A 20,518-nucleotide genomic window follows, 5' to 3' on the forward strand; every position below is an offset into this window, starting at 1 on the left:
GGAGCACTGCTGGTAGCGAGGTGTCGGGAGTCCTGGCCGGAGGGGAGGTGTGTCCCTGGCCCGGGCTGAGGGCCGGAGGGGCAAGGCGGGGCGAGGCCAGGGTCGCTGTGGACCCCGTGCTGCCGTCCTCTGCTGGCCGGGCCCGGAGTGTGGTGCCGTGGGCACGTCCCCCCGCGGGCGTCCATCGCGCCTCCCCCGGACCCTCCCTCCTCCACCTCCCCAGAAAGCCCCTTTGCCAGCGACGTCGTGTCGTCGGGGGAGATCAGCTTCACGGACCTGCAGCCCAACCACACGGCCGTGTACCAGTGCGAGGCCACCAACGCCCACGGCACGCTCCTGGCCAGCGCCAACGTGGACGTCCTGGGTGAGCCCAGGGCCGGTCTGGGCTCCCGGGAGGGCCCGGCGCCTCTGGCCTTGCAGACTCACGGCCATCCTGACACAACGGTTACGACGCTTTCCTGACTCTCCGTGCTCCCGGTCAGGGGCTCTGGGGGTGGACAGGAGTCAGCGTGTCCCAGGGTGGACGTCCAGGCTGCCATATCTGGGGGGACAGACATATGGTCCCCAGGACCAGGCGTGTAATACAGTGATGACCAGAGGATGGGGCAGACTATTGGCTACCAGACTGAGGGGGCAGACTATTGATTATTAGACCCGAGGGGGTAGACTATTGGTTACCAGACTGAGGGGATAGACTATAGACTATCAGACTGAGGGGGCAGACTACTGGTTACCAGACCGAGAGTGTAGGCTATTGATTGCAGGCCTGAGGGTGCAGGTGACTGACCGTCAGACCCGAGGGGGCGGACTGTTGGCTGCTGACCATCAGACCTGCGGTGCAGACTGTCGGTCAGCGTGCCCCAGCGCGTGGACACGCCGCCGCCCCTGCGGGACCCTGAGTGCCGTGTGCCCCCGCAGACGTGCGCCCGCTGATCGAGACGGAGGACGGGGAGAGCTACGCCGCGGTGCAGGGGGCCAGCGTGCTCCTGCTCTGCCAGCACTTCGCCTCACCTGCGGCCACCGTGACCTGGTGAGTGGCGGCTCCTGGGCGGTGCCTTCCCGTCCCTCCGGCCCCACTGGCCCCGCTGGACTCAGACACCAGGAGCCGGCACCTGCCCGCCCACTCCCGGGCCATGGGTGGGGGGTTGCAGGCGTTCTTGGGGGAGCGGGAGTCCAGCCTGTTCGCAGAGACACGTGGGGCGATGGCCGGGCCGGCAGGCACAGCTGCTGTCCCAGCCCGGGCTGACCCGGCTCTCCCGTGCCATCCCTCCGGCTCGGGCACCGTCCGCACCTCACTCCAGACCACCCTTCCTGCTTCCCTACGTGGAGGGGTGGCAGGGCAGCAGGGACCACGTGGGGGTCCCAGGAACACCCCGAGACTCTGAGGACCCTGTGGTTCTGAGATCTGTGTAGTTCTGAGGTCCGTGAAGTTCTGAAGCCCTGTGGTTCTGTGGTCTGTGCGGTTCTGAGGTCCGTATGGTTCTGATACTCCATGGTTCTGAGTCCATGTGGTTCTGAGGTCCCTGTGGTTCTGATGTCCATGTGGTTCTGAGGTCCATGTGGTTTTGAGGCCCTGTGGTTCTGATGTCCATGTGGTTCTGAGGCCCTGTGGTTCTGAGGCCCTGTGGTTCTGAGATCTGTCTGGTTCTGAGGTCCATATGGTTCTATGGCCCTGTGGTTCTGAGGTCCATGTGGTTCTGAGGCCCTGTGGTTCTGTGGTCCGTGTGGTTCTGAAGTCTGTATGGTTCTGAGTTCCCCATGGTTCTGAGATCTGTCTGATTCTGAGGCCCTGTGGTTCTGAGGTGGGGACCCAGGTCGTTCCCTTGACCGCGTCCGTCTTGCAGGGGAGCAGCGCGTCAGCCCAGGGCGAGCCACGGGCCGGGCTCTGGGCCAGCCCCTGGCTTTGCCGGGCCGGCCCTCGGCTGTGCAGCACTGCTGAGTGTAGGACGTCGCTGTTCTCTCCGAGAGTCCGGGCTGGGGGCCCGGAAGCCGCCGTCAGACCAGCTGCCTGGGGCGAGGCGTGCACTCAGCCGTGTGCAGTGTCCCTGGGGCTGACCAGCCCGCTCGGGCCCCACTGGGCATCTCGGGGGTCTCCCCCGGAGCTTCTGGTCACCCTCACGCCTCCCCCAGGCAGGCTGCCAGCCCCGCTCCCCTGTCACGTCTGCTCTGGCTCTGCCCTGCACCGTGGAGGGGAGGCCGGGGCCACTGCCGCTCCCTGGATGCGGCCCTCACGCCCCCCGCCCGCCCGTGCCCTGTCCACAGGCAGACGGCGGAGGAGGCCGTGCCGCTGGGGGGGCCCAGGTTCCAGGTGCTGGGGAACGGCAGCCTGCTCATCGGGAGCGTCCGAGAGGAGGACGCGGGCTCCTACTCCTGCTGGGTGGAGAACGCGCAGGGCAAGGCGGCGGTCACTGCCAGCCTGGACGTCAGGAGTGAGTGCCCTCCCAACAGCCCCCCACCCACCGCTGTGTCCAGCCCCCGCTGTGTCCATCCCCCGCTGTGTCCAGTCCCCGCTGTGCCCATCCCCCACTGTGCCCATCCCCTGCCATGTCCAGCCCCCGCTGTGTCCATCCCCCGCTGTGTCCAGCCCCCGCTGTGTCCATCCCCGCTGTGTCCAGCCCCCACTGTGCCCATCCCCCGCTGTGCCCATCCCCCGCTGTGCCCATCCCCCGCTGTGTCCAGCTCCCACTGTGTCCAGCACCTGCTTGGTCAAGCTCCTGCTGTGAGTTCCAAGGGGACAGGCTGCTGGCCGTGACCCTCTGAGTCCTCCCTCCCTCCCGGCTCTGAGTGACCCCAGGGCCCTCACCTCTGTCTCGCTGTGACCACAGATGCCACGAGGCTGCAGGTGACCCCACGAGACCCGCGAGTGCCCCGGGCGCAGGTGCTGACCCTGCACTGTGCCAGCCAGTGTGATGCCCACCTCAGGGGCTCGCTGAGGCTGTCCTGGACCCGCAACGGGGAGGCCGTCGGCGACAACAGCACTGGGGATGGCAGGTGGGCCGGGGGGTAGGGCAGGTGGGCTGGGGTAGGGCAGGTGGGCCGGGGTAGGGGCGGGTAGGCCCAGGGGTAGGGCAGGTGGGCCGGGGTAGGGCAGGTGGGCCCGGGGGTAGGGCAGGTGGGCCGGGATAGGGGCGGGTAGGCCCAGGGGTAGGGCAGGTGGGCCGGGATAGGGGTGGGTGGGCCCAGGGGTAGGGCAGGTGGGCCGGGATAGGGGCGGGTGGGCCCAGGGGTAGGGCAGGTGGGCTGGGGTAGGGCAGGTGGGCTGGGGTAGGGCAGGTGGGCTGGAGTAGGGCAGGTGGGCTGGGGTAGGGCAGGTGGGCCGGGGAGGGGCGGGTAGGCCCGAGGGTAGGGCAGGTGGGCCGGGGTAGGAGCAGGTGGGCCGGGGTAGGGGCGAGCGGGGCTCCCGAGGGGGTTCCCTTCAGGGTGGGCCCCGTGGGAAGACCCGGGCGGAGGGGCCTGTGGGCGCAGCTCGTGGGCCCACCCTCGGCCCTGCCCTTGTCACTGACCTTGACCCACGGCCTCTCCTGCTGCCCAGCTGACCTCGTGGGGGTCACCACTGATGCTGGACTCTGGCGACTCTCAGAGCTGTGGGCGGCTCCTGGCCACTGAGTCACACCATGCCCGGGGTCAGGGGTCAGGGAGTGTCAGGCGGAAGGTCAGGGTCGGGTGGGGCCAGGGAAGGGGCAGGCGGGCCGTGTCCAGGTGTCCAGGCAGAGGGAGGGCGTGACGCCCTTGTGTGGAGTGAGGTGGGGTCCCCACGGCCCGCAAGCTCCCCCTGGAAACTGCACCTCTGTCCCGCTCCTGGCCCTCCCCCACCCAGCCCAAAGGCCCTGTGGCGCCTCAGACACCGAGGGACGTTTCCCACAGAGTCCCTGTCCCTCCCCACACCCGTCCACAGGGCCCTGTGGCGCCTCAGACACCGAGGGACGTTTCCCAACAGTCTCCCGGACAGTTCGGCCCGTACGGCTGCGCAGGCATAGAGCAAAGTAGGGGCCAGTCTGACTCGCAGAGTCTGGGGCCTTCAGAGCCGGGGCCAGCCGGTCAGCGCAAGGGGCCAGCAGTCCCCACCAGCGCAGGGGGAAGGGAAGTGGGCCCCCACTCATGCCAGGGCTGCGCAGGTGCACACACATGTGTGAGTGTGTGCACCTGTATGTGTGGGTGTGAGTGGTTGTGTATGTGTGTGTATGTTGTGGGGATTCAGTTTGTGACCCTTGAGGTTATATGATGTGTTTGAATCGCTGCATGTGCATTCATGTGATTACATGAGGTGTGAGTCCTGTGAGCATACATGATTATATGATTGTGTGTGGAGTCCTGTGTGCTAATATGATTGCATGACGCGTGAGAAGAGCTCTGTGCACGTGTGATTCTGTTATGTGTGTGAAGTGTTGTGTGTGTGTTATCATCAGTGTGCATGTGTAATTGTGTCCTATATGAAGTTCTGTATGTTATGTGTGGGGTCAGCATGTGTGAACATGTGTGTTTATGTTATGAACAATTTGTGCTGTGTATAAAGTGATGTGTGTGCATGTTGTCACCGTGTAAGGGTGAGTGTGTGATCATGTGATATACTTGATGGGATGTGTGCATGTGTGTTGTGTCAGGCAGTATTCATGTGACATGGTGATGTGTATGGAGTGCTGTGTGGGTAATCATGTGACATGTATGACATGCTCTGCATATGTGAGTATACGTGTGTGATCATGTGACATGTATGGCGTGCTCTGCATGTGTGAGTGCATGTGTGATGATGTGACTTGTATGAATTGCTCTGCATATGTGAGTGCATGTGTGTGGTCATGTGACACGTATGAAGTTCTGTGGTGTCAGTATCTTGCAGGAGTGCACGCCTGTGTCCTTCTCCCTGCCCCTCAGCCCTGTGGCCTGTCCCTGTGTTGTCTCTGTGTCACCCGGGTCCTGTGTGCCTCCGTGTCCCAGGGTGCTCGTGGCCGGGGCCAACCTGACCATCACCAACGTCACGCTGGCGGACGAGGGCACCTACTCGTGCTGGGCCCACACTGCCCTGGACAGCGCCTCTGACAGCACGCGGGTCACGGTCCTCGGTGAGTGCCTGGGGGCGCTCGGGCGCGGGACGAGAGCGACGGGCGGACCCCGGGGGAGGGGCCCCCCTGCTCGACCCCTGACCTCTCTGTCCCGGCAGACGTGCCCGACCCCCCGGGGCACCTGCACCTGTCAGAGCGACAGAACAGGAGCGTCCGGCTGAGCTGGCGGGCGGGGGACGCCCACAACAGCCCCATCTCAGGTGAGGCCAGAGTCACTCGGGCACAGGCTGGGCCGGGGGGCTCTGCCCCGGGGCCTCCCTGGGCTGTGGGGGTCCCAGCCTACAGGTCCCAGCCTACAGGGAGGGGTCCCAGGCCTTACAGGGAGGGGTCCTGGGCCTTACAGGGAGGGGGTCCCGGGCCTTACAGGGTGGGGTCCCGGGCCTTACAGGGAGGGGGTCCCAGGATACTTCCAGGTGGGGGGTCCCAGACCTTCCAGGTGGGGGTTCCCCAGGGCCCTTGCAGGTGGGGGGTTCCCAGGGCCCTTGCAGGTGGGGTCCTGGGCCTTGCCCTGGGGGTCCCATCCTGGCTGCAGCCCCTCCTCCCCGTCTGCAGAGTACATCATAGAGTTCGAAGGGGACCGAGAGGAGCCGGGCCGCTGGGCGGAGCTGACCCGGGTCCCAGGCGGGGACACCTCGGCGCTGCTGGCCCTGGCGCCCTACGTGAGGTACCAGTTCCGGGTGACGGCCGTGAACGCCGTGGGCAGGAGCAGGCCCAGCCGCCCCTCAGAGCATCACCAGACGCCCCCTGCAGGTAGGGGCCTCGGTGGGGGTGGCCTAGGCGGGGCCCCTCCCTCCCCAGGGCCCGGCACCACCTGTGAATCTGCCACAGGGACACGCCCTGGGTGACGTGGTCAGGCGAGGGGGCTTCGAGGTCCCGGGGTGTGGGGACGCTGGTGGGGGCCCCGTGGGGGTCCGGCAGCTTCCCCGGGCATCTCCGAGAGACAACTCTCCTGCTCGGGTCTGTGATCACGGGAGGGTCCCGGGTCAGCTTCCCGGACAGAAGACTCCAGGTTTTGACTTTCTGGAATGGACATCCGGGCCCTGCCCCAGGGCGCTCAGGGAGACCCCCGGCCCCAGGTGCCCGAGTGGTCCCAGGCGGGGCCTCCCTGGTGCAGCTCCTGCTCCAGCCCTGGCCGCTCCTGGCCCCTGAAGGGCAGCGCATGGCTCAGTGTATGGGATTTAGGCCCCTCCCACTGGACACCACTGGCTCTGTTGGCTGTGTCTGGTGCAGCTGTTGTTCCTCAGTGTCTCCGCCCCAGGACACTTGTCCGGCCAGTGTGGTGAGCACAGGCCACGTGCCGCCCTCCTGGGTGAGGAGTTGTGGGTCAGCGGGTCGGAATCACGCGCCCGAGTGGGGTTGGCCTTGGCTGGACGGTGAGGCCGGACAGGACACCCTCGCAGGACCCGGCATCCGTGCAGAGGACAGCGTGGGCAGGGCCCTCCTAGCGTGGACGGGTGGGAAATGGGCGGCTCTAAACTCAGGGCGTTCCCGCAGGGCCGCTGGGGGGGGGGGGCCCTGGTGCGGGGCTGGGACCCCCACTCTCGTGCTCGTTAAAGGGTCTTTATCTCTGGCTGGCGGGGGCTGGGCCACTGCTGGGGACCCCCAGCCCAGCAGACAGGGCCGGCACAGGGTCGTGGAGTGAGGGGCTCCAGGTCCGCGCCCGCATGCTCGGGTCCGAGCTGGATGCCCGCGTGCAGAGCCCACGCCCACACATCGCACGGCCATGTGACACACAGCGTCCCCCGGAGCCTGGCAGACCGAGGGCCTGGGGACCCCCCGCCAGCCACCGCAGGAGCCGGGCTGGGCAGAGCGGACTGTTCCCGCAGGGCACCGGCCCGGGTTCGGGCAGGGGTGCGAGGCCAGGGGTCCGGGCACCCGGGCGCTAACGCCCTCCCTCTGCAGCTCCCGACAGGAACCCGCAGAACGTGCACGTGCAGGCGTCGCAGCCCAAGGAGCTGGTCATCAGGTGGGAGGTGTGTGTCGGCCGCGTCTGCGCCTCCCGGGGGGCGGGGGGGGCTGGTGTCCAGGGTCGTGGCTGTGCTCCTCAGCCCACGTGCTGCGGTCAGCTGCGGCCAGGCCCCCCGCGGCCGAGCTGTCGAGGCCCGGAGTGTGGGGCACCGGGCAGGTGTTGACCCAGACCCGCTCTGTGACGCCCCGCAGTGCCCTTGGTGCCCGCGTCACTGTCCCCGTCCACACCGCGGGCTCCTCCCGGCTGCCCCGCGCAGGACTGCTCAGCATTCGGAGTCTGGCCCTGCGGTGCTGACCGCGTGGCTGTGTCCTTGCCACGGCCCCTGTTCCCGCCGCAGCCTCTCCTCTCTGGGGGCCTCAGCAGCCCCGGCCCCGTGCCCACCTGGCGGGCCGGGCTCGTGCTTCGTGCTGCATGAGGGCTGCTGACAGGCTGTTGGCGCCTCCTGGCGCCCCAACTCCCGGGGACTCACTGCCACCCCCTCCGGTGGCCCCCCTGGCACTTGTGACGTGTTTCTGGGAAGCGACTCGCTGAAATGCGTGTGCCATGTTCCTGCCTCAAACAGCGGCTGCAAGTCACACGAGTGTTTCCACGGCCCAGACACTGGCCTTCTCCGGGGGACGGGGAGCTGCTGGGTGCTGGCAGTTTCTCGCTCAGTCCCGTCAGAGAAGGGTCCGGGGGGCCCCTGGCCCTGCACTGGGGTTTTCTCCCCTCCGGGGGCTGCTGCTTCCAGCCTGACACCCCGATTGACCCGTAGTATTTCACACCCTCTCGGCAGTTCGCCCAGATGTGACCCCCAGGCTCTGGCTCCCAGGCCCCTGGGGGCCACACGGCGACTGACCTGGCCTGTGCCGAGGTCGAGGCCAGAGCCGTCAGGGTCACTGTTGCCTCTTGCAGCCCCTGAAGCCCCTGGAGCAGAACGGCCCGGGGCTGGAGTACAGGGTGGCCTGGAGGCCCCGGGGCGCACCCGTGGAGTGGGAGGAGGAGACGGTGACCAACCACTCGCTGCGCGTGATGACCTCGGCCGTCTACGCGCCCTACGAGGTCCAGGTCCAGGCGGTCAACCAGCTGGGCGCGGGCCCGGAGCCGCAGGCCGTGACGCTGTACTCGGGGGAGGACTGTGAGTGCCACGGGCCTGGCTGACCGACCCGCGAGCAGGGAGGGGCCGTTCCCCCCCGGGGTGCAGCCGCCCGACTCAGAGCCGGGACTGGGCCGGGTCTCCTCGGAACCCGGGTCCCGTGGGAGCCGTGGCTTCCCCTCGACACGCTGGCCGTCGGCCTGTGGTTGGTGGTTGGGGCCACAGCTGGGTGCTCTGGGCTCCCCCCGAGGGTCCAGGCGTGGGTCCTGGGGGGCTGGACCGTGCCTCAGCCCGTCCACCTCAGTCCCAGGTGGAGGGAGAAGTGCGCGGTCAGCCGAGCAGGGCCGGGGCTGGACAGCCCTCGGGTCACCACCCGGCCCTGGAAACCGTCCTTTGGAAGGACCTCGGGAGGGGCTGGGCCGACGGCACCCACTTTCCGTCCCCATAGGGGTGTGGAGGCCCCCGGGCTGGCCTCGAGATGGGCCCCGGTGCTGGTGGGGGGTCACGGGCCTGTCCTGGGCCTGAGCCCCGGGAGGGCCCCGGGAGCCCGACTCGAGCCTCGACTCACCGGTGCCCGCTCGGCAGATCCCGACGCGGCGCCCGTGATCCACAGCGTGGACGTGGTCAACAGCACACTGGCCAGAGTGTCCTGGTCCCCCATCCCCAAGGACCGCGTGCACGGACAGCTGGAAGGCTACCAGGTAAGCCCCCCTCCCGAGGGCGGCCCCCGCCCGGCCTGTCCCCCGCCCCGTGCTGACCGTCTCGCCCCGCACAGGTGAGCTGGTGGAGGACCCGGAGCCTACTGGACGGCCGCGAGGCCCCCCGGGCAGCGGGCACGCTGAGGTTCCCGGGCGCGCGGACGCACGGCATGGTGCCCGCCCTGGAGCCCTTCAGCGAGTTCCGGCTCACCGTCCTGGCCTACAACGCCAAGGGGCCCGGCCCTGAGAGCGAGCCCTACGTGTTCCAGACCCCGGAGGGAGGTGAGAGCCCGGCACGGCCAGACACGCCCCCTGCTGGCCGCCCAGGGCACACCCCTAGGGTGGGGCGGGTTGTTCCCAACAGCAGCCTGTGAGTCTGTTCTGGGCTGTTCTGGGGTCACAGTGCCCGAGAAGCCGGCCTTCCTCAAGGTGCTCAAGGTGGACCAGGGCTCCGTCTCGCTCTCCTGGGGGCTCCCCAAGAAGCTGAACGGGAACCTGACGGGCTACGAGCTCCAGTACCAGATAAGTACGTGCGAGGGGCCCAGCCGGGCGTGGGCACGGCCACTCCCGGGGGCACCAGGCGGGGGCAGCAGCTGCCGGGCTCCAGGGGCAGGTGTCAGTGGGTGGCCCCGCCCCAGCTGTCCACGGCGCTCCCACAGTGAGCACTGCCCCGGGGACCTGCGTTCCCCCTCGGCCTTTCCTGCCATCCTGCAAGATGGACCTGCTCTCACGGGGGACAGAGAGGCAGGACACGCCGCAGGGGCGGCCCAGTGTGACCCCCTGACGGAGGACGTGGGTCCGGCCTGAGCTCCGGCTGCTTCTGCCCGCCCTGCCTCCGGGCCCCGGCGGGAAGCGGCTGCTCTCGCTTCCTGGGTGCCGTGGCTCAGAGGGGCCGGGGCGGGCCTGACCCTCTGCTTCCTCCCCAGTCAACGGCACCTCGGAGGTGGGGGAACTGCGGGGGCTCAACCTCACGGCCCGGCCCACGCCCCACTGGCGACTCTCCGGCCTCCAGACGGCCACCAAGTACAAGTTCTACCTGCGGGCGTGCACGGCCCGGGGCTGCGGGGCCCCTGCCACGGAGGAGAGCGCCACCCTGGCGGAGGGCGGTGAGTACCTCGGGGCGGGCACGGGGCCCCGCGCTGGCCAGGCACCTCGGAGCAGACGGGTCTGTCCCGCTACGGGGACAGGGTCCACCCCACGTGTCCATACACGGGGTCGTCTCCCTCCCGCCCTCCCCACACACGCACCAATCCCGCCTCGGGGGGGGGGGCTCGGTTGGGGGCCGGCCTCCGCCATCAGACACCTGAGTCCTGCCCGGCTCCTCCAGGCTGACTGACCTCCCCCAGGGCCCGTGGCTCCTCCTGCCGGAACCACCCCACCCCGGGGAAGGAACAGGAGGGCTAGCGGGCTCTGCCCACGGGGTAGATCATTAGACGCCGTGAAATGAAGGGCCCCACGGGGGTGCCCACCAGGTCTCGGGCAGCACGGCCGGGCGCGGGAAGCCCCCGTGTGTCTGCGGTCACGCCTGCAGGCGGAGAGCCCTGGCTAGCTGCACGGGCCGGGCGTGACTCACCGTCGGCCTTGCTGGGAGACGCCGTCCTGCGCGTCTCAGGACAGCGCCGCTGAGTCCGAGCGTCTCACGGCAGCTCTGTTCCTCGGTGTCTGGCTGAGGCGGGGCCTTCCGTGGCCCTGTGCCTGGTGTGGGGGTCCGAGGCCTGTGCCACGCTATCGGCAGGACCCTGGGGAGCAGAAGCAGTGTCACAGCCGCACCCCTGGTGGGCAGCCTTCGGGGACTCTGCCCGGAGCCGAGGGCAGCTGGGGCTTGTTCAGAGAAGGGGCTGGACCCGCTCCTGTGCCCTGCTCTGTGCCCCGGTTCCCAGGGGACCCCCGCTCGGGCCCGAGGGGGTCCGCCTGGTGCCGTTCCCTAGCGTGCTGCTCCCAGTCGTCAGAGCCGCTCACTTTGCTCTATTTTCCAGAAGCTTCGCTCCTCGCAATGTCCTATTAATGTTTCTGCTCTCGGCCAAGCGTCACTGCACCCTGGCTGTAGGGCTCTGCCCTAAAGGCTGTTCTGCTCCCTCCCGGGAGCTGCCCTGCTCCTGCCTGGAGAAGCCCGTCCACTTGCAAGATACATTGTTAACATTTCCTGCTCTTCACTACTTAGAGCGGAACTGTGTATCAAGTGCAAAGATATCTTAGCTCTCCTGTGGGCGATTAGAGACTTTGTGTCTGCTGTAGTTACAGTGGCTCATTTCTGTTGCTCCCACTGGCCTTTGCGTTTCCCTGTGGGACGGAGCTCCCTGGGGCAGTCCCAGCGGACGATTCTGTCGATGCCCTGGCCAGCATGCAGCCCTGGGGATTCCTGCCTTCTCTGGCGTTTTGTCTGTGGCCACGTGCCCACGCTGCCCTGTCAGTGTGGGTGGAGCTGTCCCAGGCCCCAGGACCAGTGTGGCGCAGAGGCGGGCGCCCTCAGCGCCGAGGCGAGGGCCACGCCCAGCTGCCGTCTGTCCCGCAGTGCTCCACTCAGTTCGTAGCCGGAGGGACTCGGGCAGCTTTGCCGGCGGCGAGCTCATGGCCAGGACACGAGCCGAGCCCCTCTGGAGCGTTGGGGGAGAAAACCCTGTGCTGTTGGTTTTCTTCGTCTCCTGGTGATTCGAGAGCTGATTTCCAAGGAAGTGCCCGAGCAGCGACTCTGCCCTCCACCTTAAATTAACACTGCTTTTTAACCTCCACTGCTCTGCTTGCCTGTGATCTCTGTGACTTACCTGTGTGCCTTTCTTAGGTAAAAGTACCGGGAAGAGCTCAGAAGGAGCAAATATTACTCAAAAGAGTCACCCAGGAGAGGTATTTGAGCCGGGAGCTGAGCACATAGTCCGCCTGTTGCCTAAGACTGGTAACAATAGCATTTTTGAAGATGTAATTGAGTCCAGAGGGAGAGGTGAGCCACCGCGTGAGTTGGGGGCGTGCGTGTGGCACCCCCCTGTGTTCCGCAGGCCCCCCGTGCTGCATGCTCCTCCACGAAAGGCGCCCAGCAGTACCCCCACCTCTGAGGGGCACTAATACTGCAGGCTCCTCCGGAGAGAGAGCCAGGGGTGCACCTCCTCTAGACAGTCACTGCACAGCCCCTGAGATTACCCAGGAGTTCACCTCCGCCTGCAGTCTGCCAGTACCGCACGCCGCCCCCCCCCCAAGGGTGCCCAGGAGACACAAGGCTCCTCCTGCGGCTGCTGGACATGGTAGACTCCCCCGCAAACGGCACCCAGGAGTGCGTCCTCCAGAGTGTTCACGGCTGCATGCTTCCTACACAGGAGTACCCAGGAGTGCCCTCCCCCCTGCAGGGTGCTTGGTGCTGCATGCTTGCTGCATGGATAGTACAAAGGTGGCGTGGACTTCATCCTGTCCCCCTACGTCAGCCCCACGAGCTTCTTAGATTCAAAGGAAGAGCCGCAAGGTCCCAGAGAGCCCTCAGCGCTGTCCCTTAAAATACATGTGCTCATCGCCACGCATCAATAACAAACACTAAAAAGTGAAACCTCCCTGTGCCCGAACCCAGGGCCGCTGCTGCTCCCCCGGCAGCCTCCCCGCGCTGCCTCTGCCTGCGTCTCCTTCGCCTGCGCCCCTCCCCCTCCGACTCCCCCTCCTCCCCCTCCTCCCTCCCTCCTCCCTCCTCCCCCTCCTCCCCCTCCTCCTCCTCCTCCTTTCCCCCTCCTCCTGCTTCCCCTCCTCCCCCTCCACCCCCTCCTCCCCCTCCTCTTTCTCCTCCTCCTCCTTCCCCTCCTCCTCTTCCTCCTCCTCCTCCCGGCCAGAGCTGAGCCGGGCAGCCCTCGCTGACGCCCCTCTCTCCCCAGAGCACGCCAGCCTGTACGAGGACATCTCCACGCAGGGCTGGTTCATCGGGCTCATGTGTGCCGTGGCCCTGCTCACGCTCACCCTCCTGACCGTGTGCTTTGTGAAGAGGAACCGTGGTGGGAAGTACTCGGGTAAAGTGCTCCCCGAGCAGCAGCCTCCAAGCACGCGGGGGTGCTGGGGGGGGCGTCCACTCTGGCTCAGGGTCCCCAGAATGTGTGTCTGGCTGAGACAGCTCAGGGCTGAGCATTGGGCAGGTGCTGGGCATCGTGAGAGACTGAACAGAGCTGAGTCGGGGCCACTGAGGAGGGCCGGGGGGTGGGGCGGGGGGGTGGGAGCAGACGGCTGAGCTGCTGCCCTGAGCGCCCAGTGGGCGAGGAGACTCGGGAGACCCCACACGCAGCTGAGGTGGGCCCGGAGCAGACGTGGACAGAGCGTGACCAGGGACCCGCTAGGTGGGCCCAGAGGGGCCGCAGGGCTCGCCCCTGCCACCAGGCCCCTCCCCGTCCCAGCCACTGGGGTGGAGAGGTGGTGCCAGAGTGACTGTGGGGACAGCAGTGACAGCAGTGCTGGTCAGAGTGACCGTGGCCCTCCTGGACGCAGCATCTGTGAGCCGGACGCCAGAGCCCAGGCGCCCCCTGCTGGAGGCCAGAGAAACTGCTGGGCTGGAAGCTGCAGGGAGTGAGGCCAGGCCAGTGGGCAGGGGTGGGGCGGGCTGGTGACCGGGGACCAAGCTCGCCAGTCATGAGACCGCTCGCAGGGAACCTGAGGGAAGCCTGGAGGTGGCCCAGGAGCAAGAGACGAGACGCAGCCGACCAAGAAAGAATGAAGAAAGTCCGGAACCCGGGTCCTGGGTTTCCTCAGGAGTGAAGAGAGGGGGGCTGGGAGTCGCGTGAGGGCTCGCGCCCAAGAGCGTCCCAGACAGCAGGAAGGGCTGCACGGGCGAGTCCATGAAACCCAGACACCATGAGGCTCAGGGCAACACACACACATACATACATGCACACGCACATGCACACACATACATGCACAGATACATGCACACAGGCACATACATCATACATGCACATGCACATGCACACATATACACATGCACATGCATACGTGCGCGCGCGCGTGCGCACACACACACACACACACACACACACACACACACACACAAGGTCCGGGGAAAAGCCTGAGTGGAGGTGGCTGCGAGGAACATGCCGGCCAGGAGGAGGCGGGACCACGCGGCTAGACTTCTCACGGGGAGTCTCGAGCCTGGAACTCCCGAAGGAGCCGCCCCCCCCCCCCACTGAGAGGGGAATAAAGATCCCGACACTCGGTCTGAGGGGGCCCAGCAGCACCTCTGAGTAAGGACGGAAGGAGGAAGGGCAGGAGGGAGGCCTGGAGGAGAGAAAGGAAGGGAAGACGAGCGGGAAGGAAGGAAGGAGGGTGGAAACGAAGAACGCGGAAAGATAAGGGGGAAAGAGCTCACAGAGGCGAGCCTGAGGCGACGGGCAGGAAGGAGTCAGGGTCAGCCCAGGCCAGTGCCGCAGAGAGGGAGCCGGGGCCGTGTCCATGCTGTGGTGGCCAGCAGCGTCCCTGGGGTCCAAACCCCCCACGGGGTCCATCATGGGAGGGTGGCTGAGACCCCTGCAGGGGCGCACGACCGCGTGGCCTGACCCCCTCCCTCCCCCCAGTGAAGGAGAAAGAGGACCTGCACCCGGACCCTGAGGCCCAGTCGGCCAAGGACGAGACCTTCGGGGAGTACAGGTGGGCTGTGGGGGGCCCAGCAGGCGCCGGCAGGCCGCAGGGGCAGGGCTGTGGGGGGCCATGGAGACAGGGCAGGGCTGGGAGGCCAGGACCCAGGGGTGTCCAGGGGTCTGCGTGCCCAGGGCCTTCTGGGCTCGTGGGCCCACCGGCGTCTCATGGAGGACCCTTTGGGGGTGGCCAGCACGTGGTCAGCTGGGTCCAGCCACCCCATGGACATGGCTCCCTGCGCTTGTCACGGGTTTGGCCTGCTTGTGTCCTCAGGGACGGAGGTGGCCCTGGACAGCTGTGGTCAGTCCTGTGGAGTCAGGGACCGGCGGGGGCAGTCCTGCTGTCCAGGAAGGTCTGCAAAGCTCTGGGCCTGGTGGTCCCAAGGGACCTCGCCCCATGTGCCTCCCCCGGTGTCCAGCAGGGGGCGCTCGGCGACCCTGGGTCTGACCACAGAGCCGGGAGACTTGACAGCCCCTCCTGTCTTCAGGGCAGTGGCAGTTCATTTTTTTCTAGAACCTTCCATTCCTGGAGAAACAGGGGCAGGGGCGGGGGAGAGGGACAGGGAGTGAGCGGGGCTGGTCGGGCTGATCCCTGGACGCTCCCTTTGGGCCCTCGGGCTGGGGGTGGGGGCAGAGACGGGGCAGGGGATGGGGCAGAGGGCGGAGCAGGGGGTGGGGCAGAGGGCGGGGCAGGGGCGGGGCAGGGGGCGGGACAGGGCAGAGATGGGCAGAGGCGGGGCAGGGGCGGGGCAGTGGATGGGGCAGACAGTGCAGGGGGCGGGGCATGGGCGGGGCATGGGCGGGGCGGGGGTGGGACAGAGACGGGACAGGGGCGGGGCAGAGACGGGGTAGGGGGCGGGGCAGAGGGCGGGGCGGGGCGGGGCAGAGACGGGGCAGGGGGCGGGGCGGGGGGCGGGGCAGGGCAGAGACTGGGCAGAGGGCGGGGCAGGGGACGGGGCAGGGCAGAGACGGGGCAGAGGGCGGGGCAGGGGCGGGGCAGTGGATGGGGCAGAGACAGGGCAGGGGGCGGGGCATGGGCGGGGCAGGGGGCGGGGCGGGGGTGGGACAGAGACGGGACAGGGGCGGGGCAGAGACGGGGTAGGGGGCGGGGCAGAGGGCGGGTCGGGGCATAGACGGGGCAGGGGCGGGGCAGGGGCGGGGCGGGGGGCGGGGCAGGGCAGAGACTGGGCAGAGGGCGGGGCAGGGGCGGGGCGGGGGGCGGGGCAGGGCAGAGACTGGGCAGAGGGCGGGGCAGGGGGCGGGGCGGGGCGGGGCAGTGGATGGGGCAGAGAAGGGGCAGGGGGCGGGGCAGGGGCGGGGCAGGGGCGGGGCGGGCAGGGCCTTGCCGTGGACACTCCCCCGAGGGCGTGTGCACGGCCCTGGCCCGGGGGCGCGTGGGGGCGGCCGGCCACCGCACTGAGCCCGTGTCCGTCTCCCAGTGACAGCGACGAGAAGCCCCTGAAGGGCAGCGCGCGCTCGCTGCCCCGGGCCCTGCGCGCGGCCGAGAGCGGGGACAGCCTGGCCGAGTACGGCGAGGGCGCCCAGGGCCTGTTCCAGGAGGACGGCTCCTTCATCGGCGCCTACGCGGGCGCCAAGGACAAGGGCTCCGTGGACAGCACGGCCAGCTCCTCGGCCACCTTCCCCCTGCGGGCCTGAGCGCCCCACCGGCCTCTGCTCCAGCGCCAGAACATTCCGGAAGGAACGACCAAGCCGCCCGCAGAGCCGTGGGACTCAGGGCCCGGCGAGCAGACGTGGGCCGGTACCAGGGCCGGTACCAGAGCCCGGACGCACCCCTGGCCAAGTGCCCGCAGGGCCCACAGCACCGCCCCCGCTGCCCCCTGCACGGCCCTGGGCGCCTGGTGCCCGCGCGCTGGACCCCGGGAGAGGAGGCAGGGCTCGGGGTCAGCGCCGGGAGGACGCGTGTGGCTCGTCCAGCCGGGACCTTCCTGCGGACGGCGAGTTCGCGGCTGCGGGTTGGCACGGAGACGGCTCCTGACCCCGGCAGTGGCCTGAGTGTGGCTCTCGCTCGGGACGTGTGTGGACGTCGCTCCGGGAGGAGGGGGGAGGGCTGCGGTGTCTGGCCCCGCCGCGCCCATCCCCAGTCCCGTGCCAGCCGGACGCCCCCGTGGTCGCCGCCGGGCGGGGTGGGCTGGCATGCTGTACAGTAGGTTCGGTGGTTTCTCCGTTCCGGGCGCTTGGGCCCGGGGCCCCTCGTCTCTGTAGAAAGTGTTTGGGTCTCGTCCTTGCTTCCCGCAGCCCCGGGTCGGCCCTCGGCGGCGGGTGGGAATGTTCTCATCGTTTCAAATCTGTGTGTGTCATTGCAATGGAAGCAGTTCGCATAGTCGGCATGTGGGGCCCTCGGGGGCAGAGCTGGCCCGGGGGCCGCGGCAGAGGTGGGTCAGCAGGGCTGAGCCTGCACTCGGGCCCCGCGACGGCCTCTTCCTGCACCCCCCGGGCCAAAGCAGGGGCATATGGACAGACGGGGGCCTGTGGAGACCCCCAGGCACCGGAGGGGAGTCGCCCCGCAGGCACCCACCACGCCGAGCACCCGAGGGAGAAGGGCCGTCCAGCCCTGTGGTCCCCGGCACTGTCCGCCCAGGCGGAGGCCCTGCCGGTGGCTGCAGGGAGCCCAGCCCTGCCTCAGCCGCCCCAGTGCAGCGGGACCAAGGGACGGGTCAGCTGGGCGGGCTCCCCCATCCAGTGCACCACAGGCCATGGCCAGGCCTGCCCCCGAGGGCCCCCGTCCACCACAACCTCCCCAGGCCCCTGTGGCTTCTTTCCCCGTCCTCAGCTGTGGCCTTGGGTCCATGACAGGTCAGGACAGGTACTGACTGTCCCCGTCGCTGGCCCCGGATAGCCCCGGAGGGCGTCCGAGCAGGGCCCCCGCGTCACCGTCACCCCAGTTCCAGAACCCCCACGCCTCGGGGCCGGGCCGAGCTCCTGCACGGCCCGCCCTTCCTCACAGGGTCTTCATCGTCTGAAGGAAAGTCGGAAACAGTCCGAGTGAAGCTGCCTTTGACTCACCGGCAAAGCTGGAGTCAGTGATGCAGCCCAAAGCCCCACGCGCCAGCTCGACCTTTCCCTGTGAGCACACGAGTCTATTTTTGTAGAGAAAACAGACCTGCAGGAAGCAGGTCTGCCCTGCGGGGCAGTGGGGCTTGCACACGCCGCCGGGAATGGTCCGAGAGAAGGAGACGAGCAGGGTCTTTGCTATACAAAAGTGTTTTTCACAGATTTTGCATGTGTATTTATAAGAAAATGTGGATTCGGTGATTTAGCCCATTGGTACAAAGGCATCTGGTATTTTAGATGTGCCCGTGTTTATAAAAATGTAAAGCACAATGAAATTATGCTGGAAGTCTCAAATGATATTTTTTCCCCTATTTTATATTCGTGGATGAGAGGAGCTAAAGAGAATAATGAGAAACATTGGTGCGTGTTTTTCTAAGCACTTAAAGCATAATTGCCAATTGAAGCCCTAGAGATGTTTACATGCACTGAGATATGATTCTTGTAGCAATTTTAAGCCGATGACGGGGTGGGGTTTGTACTTGTGGTTGTGGGTCTCCCGTGTTCTTGTGGTGGATTGATAGGTTGAACCAAAGCTTCCTTTGTGTTGTCTTAAATTGTTTGATTACATCATCAAAAGAGATAAGTGGTGTGGAGAAAAGCTTTGTTTACTTGATTCCTTATTTGTTTTTTGCTTAGATTAATCTTCCTAGTAGGAATCTATTAAAATGTATTTGTCTCGTAGGTGGTGTTTGTATATGCTTATGAATATGTATGGTTTAAGATATTTTCACTACACATGAAATTCAACTTTCCAAATAAAGTTTGACTTCATGTGCCCCGAAGACGTCTGTGTCTTGTTCTTGTCGATCCCAGGGTGCAGAAGGGACGACTCACGTCACACCCGCCCTCCCCCTGCGAGTGAAGGCGAGTGGCGAGGGAGCCGGGCTGACGGTGTGCCCAGACGCCTCTCACTGCCGCTGCTCGGGGAGGTTCAACGGGGCCGTTAATTCTCACTGTGGTAAATACAGATGAAGGAAGATTGTCCATTTCTGTGCAGAGCAATGGGAATGGTCAGCGGGCAGCACCTTCAGCACAGGCCACGGGAGATCTCAGCGATCTCTGGGGCAGCAGCCCTCGGAGACCGTGATAGAAAACATGTCTGAAGAGCGTCATACTGACACCCTCACATGACAACCTTACACCCACACCCTCACACGGACACCCTCACAGGTCATCACCCTCACACCCTCACATTATTACCCTCACACTGATACCCTAATACCAACACCCTCACAGTGAAATCCTCACACCCCCTACACGGTCACCCTCACACTGACACCTTCACAGGGTCACCTTCACACAGACATCCTTACATCAAGACCCTCACACTGACACCTCATAGGTCACGTAGCCTCACAGCCCCTCACATGGTCACCCACACACTGGTACCCTCATACCGACACCTTCACACTGTCACCCGCACATCCATAGCCTCCTGCTGACAGCCTTAGACCAACTCACGTCCACATGTGGTCACCCTGAGACACCCTCACACTGTCACCCTCACGCTGATGTCCTCACATTGACATTGTCACACTGACAGACTAACACACCCTCACACTGACACCCTAACACTGATGTTCTCACACTGACACCCTCACACCAACACCCTCACACTGTCACCCTCACACTGACACCCTCATGCTGACACCTTCACGCTGATGTCCTCACATTGAGACCCTCATACCGACACCCTCATGCTGACACTCTCACATTGTCACCCTCACACTGATACCCTCATAACAAGGCCATCAGACTGACACCCTCACACTGACACCTTCACACAGTCACCCTCACACTGACACCTTCACACCGTCACCCTCACACCACCACCCTCACACTGTCACTCCTCACACTGACACCCTCACACCATCACCCTCACACTGACACCCTCAGGCTCACAGTCACGGCCACCCCTCACTCTGACACCTCTGGGTGCCCTCCGACAGCCCTGCTCACAGTCTGGCGCATGCAGGGGCCGGAGTCCAGCCTGGGGCGGAGGGTCTCCCTGCAGGGCCTGTCTGAAGACCAGGGTCGGCGTCAGCCTCACGCCATCTCCCCTGAACCCCACCTTGTCTTGGAAGTGCTAAGAAAGGGGATTTAGCATCAGAAAGACAGACTGATCATGGCTGGGGACTTCCGGGTGTCGAGACGTGTGGAGAGGGGACGCAAGGCTCCAGCACTGGGCCCCGGCGTGTGGGCGTGTGACACAGCGGAAGGCAGGGAGCAGAGCGGATCCAGACACAGTCGTTTCTCACTTGGGGCCACGGCAGGCAGTGGTCAGACCACCGACAGCATGCTGGGAGGATTTGGTGGTACTGGGGTCAGACCTGGGCTCATACACACAGAGGGCAAAGGGCAAAGGGTAAAGTGCTCTTGCCCCTGGAGGCTCCTCCCACCACGGATCAGTGGTTTCCATTTGCGGGTTGGGGGGTCACTCCTGTCTCTACACTGGGGAATCACTCCCGGTGGTGCTTGGGGGACCACCTGGGTGCTGGGATCAAGCCCAGGCAGTGTCTGCAAGGCTGTGCCATTGCCCTGGCGCCCCTGAACTGACATTTCTAGATGAGTCACCGTCACGTCATCGTCCACACTTTCCTTTGAGAAGCAAGAAGGAAAAAGAGACACTGATCAGGAACAGTCTCAGCAACAGCCTCACAGACTCTCCCTGGCCCTGAAGCTGGAGGATCCTCAGGGGTGAAACGCCCCTGACCCAGACGTGGCAGCAAAGATTAACTAGTGGGGCTACATCAAACCAAGAAGGCTCCACCCCTCCAAGGAAATGACCAGGAATACACGCACACAGGACGGGAAAAAATATTTACCCAACACGCGTCTGATAAGGGGTGAATGCCCAAGATATATAAGTTACTGGTAGAATTTTTACAAGAAGAAAATAACCCCATCAAAGAATGGGAAGAAGAGATGAACAGAAACCTCCTCAAAGAAGTACAAATGGCCAAAAGGTACGTGAAAAAATTCTCTGCATCACTGATAACGGAAATGCAAGCGAAAGCACATGGAGATATCATCTCATGCCACAGAGACTGGCACGCGCC

The 20,518-nt window shown here is 65.7% G+C and overlaps 1 protein-coding gene across 6 annotated transcripts in view; it reads left to right on the top strand.

Annotated features, from left to right (window-relative positions):
• Positions 1-18,241, top strand: part of CHL1 (cell adhesion molecule L1 like) — a 91,197-nt gene extending 72,956 nt beyond the window's left edge. For 5 of the 6 annotated variants that reach the window (XM_055134909.1, XM_055134905.1, XM_055134906.1 and 2 more), the window contains 17 exons: positions 224-364; positions 919-1,030; positions 2,263-2,429; positions 2,826-2,991; positions 4,936-5,060; positions 5,159-5,260; positions 5,613-5,810; positions 6,963-7,033; positions 7,924-8,146; positions 8,690-8,805; positions 8,880-9,084; positions 9,206-9,328; positions 9,729-9,908; positions 11,582-11,737; positions 12,648-12,779; positions 14,328-14,400; positions 15,827-18,241. In XM_055134909.1, coding sequence (XP_054990884.1) covers positions 224-364; positions 919-1,030; positions 2,263-2,429; positions 2,826-2,991; positions 4,936-5,060; positions 5,159-5,260; positions 5,613-5,810; positions 6,963-7,033; positions 7,924-8,146; positions 8,690-8,805; positions 8,880-9,084; positions 9,206-9,328; positions 9,729-9,908; positions 11,582-11,737; positions 12,648-12,779; positions 14,328-14,400; positions 15,827-16,043 — 2,507 coding nt within the window. In that variant the 3' untranslated portion in view covers positions 16,044-18,241. The remainder of the gene's footprint in view (positions 1-223; positions 365-918; positions 1,031-2,262; positions 2,430-2,825; positions 2,992-4,935; positions 5,061-5,158; positions 5,261-5,612; positions 5,811-6,962; positions 7,034-7,923; positions 8,147-8,689; positions 8,806-8,879; positions 9,085-9,205; positions 9,329-9,728; positions 9,909-11,581; positions 11,738-12,647; positions 12,780-14,327; positions 14,401-15,826) is intronic. The other variant, XM_055134911.1, reaches the window with a different exon arrangement.
• Positions 18,242-20,518: the final 2,277 nt, after the last annotated feature.

This window comes from Sorex araneus, chromosome 4, assembly GCF_027595985.1.
Source record: "Sorex araneus isolate mSorAra2 chromosome 4, mSorAra2.pri, whole genome shotgun sequence".
NCBI classification, from domain to species: Eukaryota; Metazoa; Chordata; class Mammalia; order Eulipotyphla; family Soricidae; genus Sorex; species Sorex araneus.